The sequence below is a fragment of the Silene latifolia genome, chromosome 11 (assembly GCF_048544455.1).
Source record: "Silene latifolia isolate original U9 population chromosome 11, ASM4854445v1, whole genome shotgun sequence".
In the NCBI taxonomy this organism is placed as follows: Eukaryota; Viridiplantae; Streptophyta; class Magnoliopsida; order Caryophyllales; family Caryophyllaceae; genus Silene; species Silene latifolia.
The window spans coordinates 52,752,323-52,764,326 of NC_133536.1; the positions used below are offsets into that span (position 1 = coordinate 52,752,323).

Below are 12,004 nucleotides of genomic sequence, written 5' to 3' on the forward strand. Positions count from 1 at the left end.
ATTAGATGTCATAAGGGAGGAATAATTTGGCTCATTTGGGATCCTAATTTTTTTGATGTTGACATTAAAAGTGTGGCTGCTCAGCTCATTCATACTAAAGTGATAGACAAAGTCAGAAATAAAATTTTGTTTTTCACCGTTGTGTATGGGTTTAATAAAGCAGCTGAAAGAGAGAGTTTATGGATGGAGCTTAGAAGTATTCATCTAAGAGTTAATGCACCATGGCTTGTATGTGGTGATTTCAATGCTATTTGCAGTGTGGCTGAAAGAATTGGAGGTACTAGTGTGTCTAGATCTGACATCCTTCCTATGCAAAAATTTCTACATGATAGTAATATGCATGATATGAAAGCAACTGGCTCTTTTTTTACTTGGACAAACAAGCATGAGGTTGGTGACAAGGTCTATAGCAGGATTGATAGGGCCTTTATAAATGATGAGTGGCTTGATCAGTATCCTGGGGGGTATGCTAATTTCTTACCTGAAGGGCTATTTGATCATTGCCCTTGTGTGATTCATTTTGAGGAGCAGCTTATTAACAGGAATATCCCTTTTAAGTACATCAACATGTGGTCTATGGCCCCTGACTTTGATCAGATTGTGAAGAGTTGTTAGTCTGGTACTATAAAGGGAACTCCTATGTTCCAAGTAGTGACTGAGTTGAAAATGCTGAAGAAAGATCTAAAAAAGCTCAATCGAGATCAATTCAGTGATGTGGAGAACCTTACTCATGTCACTGAATTGTCTTTAAAACATTTTCAGACTCTTCTAAGTACTGGTTCTTTAAATCAGGACCTTATTATTGCTGAGAAAGAATGTTCTCAGGAACTGAGGTTTCTGAGGGAAGCTAGAGCCAAGTTTCTTAACCAGAAATCTAAAGAGAAATCGATAAAGGATGGGTATGAGAACTCTGCCTATTTCCATACAAGTATTAAGAGGAGAAGGGCCAGGAATAGGGTGTACCAGATTAGAGATATGCATAATAATCTATGTACTTCCTATAAGGATATTAAAAAAACTTTTGAGCTATACTATCAGCATATTGTGGGGTCATCCAAACCTGTGCAGAGGTTGAATGAAGGTATTGTTAGAGCTGGGAATGTTTGGAGCCACAACATATTACTTCCCTGTTGGCTCCTTTAACTGATTCAGAAATTAAAGGCTGCTATGTTTGATATACCAGGGGACAAGGCTCCTGGACCTGATGGGTTTAGTAGTCAATTCTACAAGGATACATGGCATATCACTGGGCAGTCAATCATTAATGCTGTGAAAAATGTGTACCAAACTGGAAATTTACCTAAGCAGAGTAATAATACCATAATTACTCTGGTGCCCAATTTAGTTATTCCTGATAATGTGATGCAGTACCGGCCTATTACTTGTTGCAATACCTTATACAAGTGTATTTCCAAGGTTATCTGTAATAGACTGAGTACAATTTTACCTGATATTGTGAGTCCTTTACAAGGAGCCTTCATCAAAGGAAGGGATATAGTGGGAAACATTCTTATCTGTCAGGACTTGGTTATATTGTACAAAAGGAAGACATGTTCTCCTAGAGTGCTCATGAAGATTGATTTGCAAAAAGCTTATGATTCGGTTGAATGGGCTTTTGTGGGTGATCTATTGAAAACACTAGGCTTCCCAGCACAATTTATCAAGTTGGTTATGAACTGTATGACTGATGTCTGTCGTTGTGCACCAAAGATAAATTTATAATTCCTACCTACAACTATAGATAGCGGTAGCAGGGTCGAACCACAGAGAGGCAGATGTAATTATTAGTTGTCTAATTTCAGTCTAAGGTAACGATTATGTGGGGGTTGTTTTGAATTGGTCTATAACTAATGAGCAATAAACTAAAGAAATGTATAAAATCAAATATAAAAGGGGTACTAAGATGGTCGGTTCACTGCAGTTTCGGCAGCAGCATACTAAGTAGGTCTTAAATAAACACATGAGGCGGGAAAACAAGAGGTCCTCTCGGTCCACTCTCAACAAGTAGCGTCTTTCGATCTCGCTACGGGTCCCTAATATCACTAGTACTGACTCTCGTCCTGAAAAGTGACTAAAAATCTAAACTTTACCTATCTTTCGATCTTAGCATAGTTTAGTCATTTTAATTGGTAGTCTAACAACTTTCCCTATCTTTCGATCTAATGGGTCGGTCATTTACTAAGCATTCAACTAGTCGCGTGCACTCGATTCGTCAAATATAGAATTTAAATCAATTAAAACGAAACAAAACCTCACGTGGCCAGTCGATCGACCAGGGTGTGCGGTCGATCGACCGTAGCGCGACTCAGGTCGTACTATTCTACTGCCGCCTAATCTACAGTTCCCCTACATCCTAGCACGAGGTATTTAGCTACTCATGTTATTGGTAAAAACAACAACAAGATTAACGAAATAGACTACTGAATTCATGCTTAAATTAACGGAACAAAACATTAGCATAAAACGATAATTATGGCTTCGGGAAACTAATCTATCAATTCTAGCTACAAGCGAAATAAAACAATAAAACTGAAATAATGAACAAAGGAATACTAGTAGAAGAATTGCAGGAAGAAAAGCATGAACGAAAGGAATTGTATTGAATGATTAAACTCCGAAACCAAACCCTAATTAATGATAAATTTAAACTGGATGAAAAGCTCTAAAAACTGAATGCCTAAAGCTTAATGTCAGGTTACGTTATATAGGAATCTAACGTAACAACTTATTCCTAAACCTACAATACATTGGGCTTTCTTATTCTCGATCCTTTAATTCACGTCTGAAATAGCGGCTTGGTCAATCGACCACACAAGGCAGTCGATCGACTGAGGTATGCTGAACAGGAGTTTCTGTAAGTCGGGCTCTGGTCGATCGACCATAGGATCCAGTCGATCGACTAGAGTAGCTGATAATCCGCTTTTAATTCTTCATAAAGTTGTCTTTCAAGCTTCGAAACGCTAACCAAGTTCAACTCTCGAGCATGAAGATGCAAGGTACTCAGGGACGGATTTAGCTCAATATCTACTCATTTCCACATAAATATGCAATATTACATAAAAATACGAAAGTAGATGAAATGGGGCAAATAGTAGCATAAACTACACAAATGAGCTCTGAAATGCGTGTAAAATGGGGTGTAAAACATCATATTTAAGACACGCATCAAACTTCCCCAAACCAAACCCTTGCTTGTCCCCAAGCAAGAACTAGACTCAATCCTAAAACCTAATGGAACGAGTTCATTCTCAGAGCGAAATGCAAACTGTAAGGCCTAAACCAATTTAATGCAACAACCAACAATCAATTAGAAATGTGAATCATGCAAACGAGTTATGAAGTTGTCAAAAACTGCTGAACCGTCAACGATAGAGACTTATCAATATGGACTCTCACGGGTCGCTCAAATCAATTAATAAATACAGGTGAGTATATGTAAAAGATAGAAAGAATTTACTTTGTAGTGACTCTCACCTAACTACGACCTATAAGAACATGCCTGCAATATAATATAAAAATGATCTCTACAACGGTACATACGCATTCCAACCAAACAAATGACCATGACACATGCCGAGGTAAATAAGGATATGTGAGGTAATAGGCAGGAAGAGGCAAAACATTTATGGGAAGGTGGAGGTACAGGTGATCAAGCTAGTACCCTAACAAAACCATATGACAATATCCAACTTCTTGCTCAAAATATTCGATGGAACCGGTGCTATTAGCAAGCACAAAACTCACAATCTCCGTAGTAATCAATCAACTAACTCCCCATAAGATACAAATGCAACATGGGAGCAAAAATCGCCATATAATAAAGACTTTGAATTATGCGAATTGATTTTTCTTTTCCTTTCTAAGATCGATCGATCGACCGGGGATGGTCAGTCGATCGACCACGTCTACAGTACAGTACTCTCCTTTTTCTTTCTTTTTCGAATCATTTTTCTTTTCTCTTTTTTTTTTCTTTCCAATTTTTTTCTTTCTTTCCTTTTTCCAACTTCCCAACTTCATCTCAAAATGAGCATACGCCACCAAAAACGAAGTAACAACCCCAAGAACGTAAACTACTAGCTTGACAAGGGCAGGCTAAATGTAGGATGTAGTAATGGGACAAAAAGGCTGTTTTTGGCAGTGTGGAGCTTATAGGCAAAATGAATAAAGGAAAACCTCTATCACATGTGTCAACTAACCACAAACCGAATGCATACAGGTATTAAGCAGATCAAGTTCATATTTATGCATATTTATGTAACATGTCTTATAAGGAGAACTACTCACAATCCTAGATAAACTGGTCATGGATGTCACCAGTTATAGGCTCTAAATCTCAGAAAGTGATGTAGTTTGCCAAAAATCAAAGTCAAGTTTCAAGTCCAGCAAATAATTTAACAAAAACTCGTAGACTATGCATATTTGATTCTACTAATAACATGTCGATTAGCAAGGCTTAGGCATAAACAGATGCAAATGCAATGTCATCATTGAAATACTACCGTTTCGACTCGACCTATATGCTAAAATAAACGTGCATTTTTGATTTTTTTTCAATTTTTTTTGAATTTTCTGTATATATAAAGGAAAATAAACAACAATGCAAGACAAAAAATGTAAACGTGAATGCAAGCAAATGAAATGAAACGCAAAACCCTTCCTCAAACCAAATCGCACAATGTCCCCATTGTGCAAAATCATATAATTAAATAACAGGAAAACGGGAATTTGGGTAAATTAGCTACATAAGGCATGAAGTAAGAACTCGGAAACTCACAAGACTTTAAGCGCAACAAAAAGAATTCCCCAAACCAGCGTGAGCTAGGAGGTTTCAGTAGCTAGCAGTGCTACCAATAAGTACCTGAAAAGACAACAAATACCACGCATAAAACCAATAAAACAAAGTGGACGCGGTAATTATGTGCAAAAATTAAAACGGAAGAAAAACAAAAATATGGCGGAAAATAAAGAGGAGAGAAGACTCCCTTAAGTCCGCAAAACGACCAAACACAGCAGGGGAAAGGTCGAAAAACAGTACAAAGAGCGGGCAACGATCGATCGACCACCTCACCCGGTCGATCGACCAGAATGTCGAACAAAAGCTCCTGCATCTTGTGTGGCCGGTCGATCGACCATACAGACTACCGATCGATTTGGATTAGCTAACTTTGCAACTTTCTGATTTCTTCGAATTAGCTCACTAACTTGAGCTAATAAGGTATATATACCTGTAAAAGCACATAATAACGCGCCCAAAATTGCGCAAAACCCAAAGTAACCGACTAAAGTGTTTAAAATCCTAAGCAAACGTATTAAAATGCGAAGTCTCGCGCACACGAAAACAATAAAAAGTCTTAAAAAGCAATAAAATGAAAGTTTGAAAAAGCATGTGATCAACTAATAGTTGATCAAGAATGGCCACGGAATGGCCTAATTGGTCGGCTTCTGGCTACAAGAGGTAGCCTCAACAGTGCTCATCTCCTCAGCTGCACTCTTCTCAACTCCGACATCTGTAGGACTCAACGGATCAACAAGCCGGACATCTTCCCACTCAATGACCTCCTCTAGCTCATCAAATTCCAATTCGGACTCCCTCACTTTGACTGGCTCATCTTCAAGCTCCTCATCAGTGCCATAGCTAAGACATCCTAAGCCGCCTCTTGAGACGATTGGCTCCTGTACAGCTGGAGCAACATGCGGCTCTTCCTTCCCCAAACCAGCTCCTGCAATGTCAAAAATAGACGAATCTTCCTCCAATTCGCTCCCAATCTGGGGCGGAGGGGTTACAACAGGAATAGGCGTAGAGACAGGTATATCAGGAAGTACAAAATAAGATTTCTTTTCAGAAATCGTATTACAAGTTATCGGTCACATGAGGTCTTTCTTCTTAGCAGTCTGGGCAAAGACAATAGAGTGTTTTCCTACTTTAAAGGTCAAAGTCCCTGAACCAACATCTATAATCGCACAAAGCGGTGTGCGAGAAATGGTCTACCCAATATAATAGGAATGTGGGCATCCTCGGGCATATCTAGTACAACGAAGTCAACAGGGAAGAAAAACTTTCCTATTTGCACAGGAATGTCCTCTAAAACTCCTATTGGCTGGACCGCAGATCGGTCAGCCATCTGTACTGTCATGTTGGTAACTGTAAACCTAGGCAATTTGAGCTTCCTAGCAAGACTCAAGGGCATTACACTAATACTGGCTCCTAGGTCACACAAGGCCTTCTCAATAGAAAAGGTGCCAATACTACATGGAACTGAAAAACTACCCGGGTCTTCTAGTTTATGGGGCGCAGTGTGGGTCAAATAAGAGCATGACTCCTCAGTGAGTGCGACAGTGTGCACAGTTTCAAGTGACTTCTTTTTAGATAAGAGTTGCTTCATGAATTTCATATAAGCAGGCACTTGATTGACTAACTCAAGAAAAGGGACTTGTACGTTTAAGCTACGAATAACATTTTCAAACTTATTAAACGATACCTGTTCCTTCGTCGGCACTAATATCTATGGATAAGGGGCTGTAAGAAGTAACTTAGCACTCTCTTCTAAATTTCTTATGCCGACATCGGTGGACTTAGGCTGAAAGTCCACAACCTTCTCCTTGTTGTAGCTTGACCCTTCTTCAGACCGTCTCAAATGTAAACCATTAATCGACAAAGGGTCGTATTTCGGAACTGGAACGGACCCATCAGCATTCGGGTCTTGCCTCAACATTTTCGGGGCAATCGTACCCCGAAACAAGTGGTCCCTCAAGTTATCGGGCATCGGAGGACGAAAGGAATCACCTTCAGCAGCGTGGTCAGTCGATCGACCATGTTGCTCAGTCGATCGACTGAGTTCTACAGTTCCAGAAGCTGTCTCTTTGCGCGGACTGGTCGATCGACTAGGTATGTCAGTCGATCGACTGACATACCTGCTGATCGTCTTTTTCTTGTTATTAATCGTTACAGCTTTCTTTTGACTTGGTTCCGCCTCATCTTTTTCAGCGACATCCTCAACCATAGCGGGCCCATCAAGGGTAGACCCACTCCTCAAGGTAATTGCATTTAAGGTCTCCTTTTGATCAGTTTGAGTCGGTAAATGTCCCGGAGCTCGAGTGGTATTCTTGCTAGCCAATTGGGCAATTTGGCTCTCCAACAACTTCATCCCGGCCTTTCTAGCTTAGGACTCCTTCAGCAACAAGTTCTTCAGTTCGGCAAACTCAGAATTTTGGGATTCTTTGTTCCGCCGAGGGACATATGGAGGCTTTTGAACTGTTGTTGCTTATGAGGGGGCACATAATTCTCACTGCTGCTGCTCGGGCTTCTTTGTCTTTGTGGAGGTTGAGTCGGATTCAAGACATTTTGGCTGCTCCACCTCGGATTCGGATGGACATTCGGCTCATAGTAAGTGTTTGTCTGCCTATAATGTTGAAAGGCAAAGACAGACTCAAAGGGATTAGGACAATTGTCTCAAACATGTCCCTCAGCTCCACATATTTTACAGACGAAAGGACCGTCTGAAACAGCATTTATATGGTAAATCCCTCCTTTTGAAGCTCCCCTCAACTCGTACTTATCAAATCTCGCCGTGAGAGCCTCTAATCCAGGTACAGAAGGAGATTCAGCAGCTCTCCTTTGATTTCCCCTGGAATTTCCATACTCAGCTTTATGGGTGGCCAAGTCATCAATGATATTCTACTCCTTAGTTTCCCCCATATTCTCCTAGAATCTGCCACTAGCTGCCGCATCAAGGATAGCTCTCTGATCGTCATAGAGCCCATTATAAAACTGATTGCATAGGATCCATTTCTCAAACCCATGATGCGGAATGGTTCGCACCAGCTTCTTGAAACGGACCCACACCTCATGAAAGTTCTCGTCAGGACCTTGTTTAAAGCTCGTGATCTGAGCTCTAATGGCATTTGTCTTCGAGGCAAAGAAATATTTCTTGTAGAATGCCAAGGCCAAAGAATTCCAGTCGGTGATCCCATTAGCAACTCGATCCAGGTCTCTATACCACTCCCTTGCAACATCACGGAGTGAGAATATAAACATAGTCTCCTTTACCTGTTCCTGGGTCACACCGGTCGGGGGGGGGGGGTATAGAGCAGCAATAATCAATAAATATCTCCATATGCTTGGCTGCATCTTCATTTGCAGCTCCCCCGAATTGGTTTCTCTCAACCAAGTTGATATAAGAAGGCTTCGGTTCGAATTTTCTATCAGCTCCCGGTAATTCGAACCCCTTATATAGATTAGCAGCTGTCGGCTCAGAGTGACTTGCTAAAGTCGCTTCTTCAGCCATTTCTAGAAAATCTGGAGATGTGACGGTCTCAGCTGATGAAGTGGAAATGGGAGATGAAGGTGGATCTTCCTCAAAGAGCTCGTTCTCGTAGTAACTAGACAGAGTACTCAGCTCCTCCTCTGTCGGCAATATCCTAGATGATCATCTCAACTCGCGCAAAGTCTTCTCAATCTCAGGATTGAACGGTAGTAATTCACCACCCTGTGACCTGCGCATAAGAAGAAACTACAAAAAGAATATGAGAATAGCTTAAGGAACGAATGTCCCTTAAACTAAGAAACAGACTAAAATAAAACAACAAAAAATTAGAACAATTGCCTACCCGACAACGGCGCCAAAATTTGATGCCCGTCATTGTGCACCAAAGATAAATTTATAATTCCTAACTACAACTATAGATAGCGGTAGCAGGGTCGAACCGCAGAGAGGCAGATGTAATTATTAGTTGTCTAATTTCAGTCTAAGGTAACGATTATGTGGGGGTTGTTTTGAATTGGTCTATAACTAATGAGTAATAAACTAAAGAAATGTATAAAATCAAATATAAAAGGGGCACTAAGATGGTCGGTTCACTGCAATTTCGGCAGCAGCATACTAAGTAGGTATGAAATAAACACATGAGGCGGGAAAACAAGAGGTCCTCTCGGTCCACTCTCAACAAGTAGCGTCTTTCGATCTCGCTACGGGTCCCTAATATCACTAGTACTGACTCTCGTCTTGAAAAGTGACTAAAATTCTAAACTTTACCTATCTTTCGATCTTAGCATAGTTTAGTCATTTTAATTGGTAGTCTAACAACTTTCCCTATCTTTCGATCTAATGGGTCGGTCATTTACTAAGCATTCAACTAGTCGCGTGCACTCGATTCGTCAAATATAGAATTTAAATCAATTAAAACGAAGCAAAACCTCTCGTGGCCAGTCGATCGACCGTAGCACGACTCAGGTGGTACTATTCTACTGCCGCCTAATCTACAGTTCCCCTACATCCTAGCACGAGGTATTTAGCTACTCATGTTATTGGTAAAAACAAAAACAAGATTAACGAAATAAACTACTGAATTCATGCTTAAATTAACGGAACAAAAGATTAGGATAAAACGATAATTATGGCTTCGGGAAACTAATCTATCAATTCTAGCTACAAACGAAATAAAGCAATAAAACTGAAATAACGAACAAAGGAATACCAGTAGAAGAATTGCAGGAAGAAAAGCACGAACGAAAGGAATTGTATTGAATGATTCAACTCCGAAACCAAACCCTAATTAATGATAAATTTAAACTGGATGAAAAGCTCTAAAAACTGAATACCTAAAGCTTAATGTCAGGTTACGTTATATAGGAATCTAACGTAACAACTTATTCCTAAACCTACAATACATTGGGCTTTCTTATTCTCGATCCTTTAATTCACGTCTGAAATAGCGGCTTGGTCGATCGACCACACAAGGGAGTCGATCGCCTGAGGTATGCTGAACATGAGTTCCTGTAAGTCGGGCTCTGGTCGATCGACCATAGGATCCAGTCGATCGACTAGAGTAGCTGATAATCCACTTTTAATTCTTCATAAAGTTGTCTTTCAAGCTTCGAAACGCACACCAAGTTCAACTCTCGAGCTCTACTTCATGTCCAATGCAAAGCAAGGTACTCAGGGATGGATTTAGCTCAATATCTGCTCATTTCCGCATAAATCTGCAATATTACATAAAAATACGAAAGTAGATGAAATGGGGCAAATAGTAGCATAAACTACACAAATGAGCTCTGAAATGCGTGTAAAATGGGGTGTAAAACATCATATTTAAGACACGCATCTGTGACTTCTCCATCTTATTCCATTGCCTTAAATGGGGAGGTGTTTGGCTTTTTCAACGGCAGGAGAGGTTTGAGGCCGGGTGATCCATTATCTCCCCTCCTCTTTACATTATGCTTTATTATTTAAGTAGAATTTTATGGGTGACTCAGAAACATGCCAGATTCAGGTATCATCCTCTTTGCAAGAGTGTCTAGTTAAGTCATCTGTGTTTTGCAGATGACTTAATTATGTTTTGCAAAAGAGATAAGGGATATGTGGAGCTTATGATTCATGCTTATGAGCTGTTTTCTAGGGCCTATGGTCTTGTGATGAACAAAGGCAAGTATGACATCTACTTTAATGGAGTAAGTGAAGGGATTATGGCAGATATTGAAGCATTGTCTGGTATGAAAATGGGTGGTATTCCTTTTAGATATCTGGGGATGACAGTTTCCCCTAAAAGATTATCAGTAATGGACTGCAACTGCCTTGTTGAGAAATTTGTGGAGAGAATAAGGGGGCTTGGTACCAGGAAAATTTCGTATGCTGGGCGTCTGGTGTTGATCACTTCTGTCCTCCATACTTTACATTCCTATTGGGCACGAATTTTCATTCTTCCCAAGACTGTTATTCATAGAATTGATGCAATTTGTAGAAAATTTCTATGGCATGGAAAGGAAACTAAAGAGAGTCCTGCTCTTGTGGCGTGGGACATCATTTGCAGGCCAAAAAAGCATGGAGGTCTGGGATTGAAAAACCTGTAGTTATGGAACACAACTCCCATAGGAAAGTATGTTTGGTGGATTGAGAGCAAAGTTGATCTTCTGTGGGTTAAATGGGTGCATGCTATGTATATAAAAGCTAAGGATTGGATGAGTTATGAACCTCCTATATCCTCTACGCTAGCTGGGCTTGGAGGAAGATATGTCAAATTAAGTCTATTTTGAGCCTTTTATTACTTCTGGTATTGGTACTTATTCTATCAGGGATGGTTACAAATGGTTGCAGCCTGCTCTTGCAAATGTCAGATGGGCTCCTTGGGTTAGAATTAAGCTTATGCTACCTAAGCATAAGTTCTTTGCTTGGCTTGTTACTCAGCAAAGGTTACTCACTCATGATAGGTTGGTTAAGATGCAGATTATATCAGAAAATCAGTGCTACTTATGTGGGTTACATGAGGAGTCCCATAAGCACCTGTTTTTTGAACGTGTGTATAGTTCTCAGTGCTTGTGTTTGATCTCGCTGTGGGTAGGGGTCCAAATACCTGAGCAAAATGTGGTTCAATGGTGGCTCAGTCTAAGGGACCGATCTTTACTGAAGAAGCAGGTGATTGCTACAGTGGTGTGCAGTCTCATATACTATATTTGGGAATGCAGAAACAAGTGCAGAATAGAAAATATTATAATCAGACCTGAAGTGTTATGTAAACGGCTTAAAAGCCAAATCGGTGATAGATTACGGTGTATTAACATAGTCAGTAAGTGTCGAGCAACCACTGTTTGGATGGAGGGCTTGCAATAAGTCACCATATGAGTAGTTGGTAGCTTTGAGGTTTGTATGATGGAAATTTGAGATTAATATCAACTTACATTTTCCCAAAAAAAAAAAGAAAATGAAAACCGTTAAATGCCGCGTGCGGAGCACGCGGCGATCCAACTAGTCTTTATACAAATTTAGGTGTTGGAGTTTGTTATCGTCTCCACTACATTTGTTGCACAACTTTATCTTCTAACACCCGTATCCCAGTTGTTCCACACCAAACTTCTATATTATATATGGAGTATATTTTATATTACGTGTCCATGCTCCATGCAAGTTATCTTGAAAAACCCAAGGTATTACGCCAATTATGAGATTTAATTTGGTTTTCTATTTCACTATGGTGTTTGTACATTCGGTTGGCGATGGACTGATGGTCTGCC

General features: G+C 40.1%; 1 protein-coding gene across 1 annotated transcript; it reads left to right on the top strand.

The window, feature by feature from the left end:
* Positions 1 to 10,256: 10,256 nt before the first annotated feature.
* LOC141613410 (uncharacterized) lies at positions 10,257 to 11,603 on the top strand. The gene is made up of 3 exons (XM_074432143.1): positions 10,257 to 10,269; positions 10,320 to 10,842; positions 11,069 to 11,603. The coding sequence occupies exons 1-3, from the start codon at positions 10,257 to 10,259 to the stop codon at positions 11,601 to 11,603; spliced, it is 1,071 nt and encodes a 356-aa protein (XP_074288244.1).
* The last annotated feature ends 401 nt before the right edge of the window (positions 11,604 to 12,004 follow it).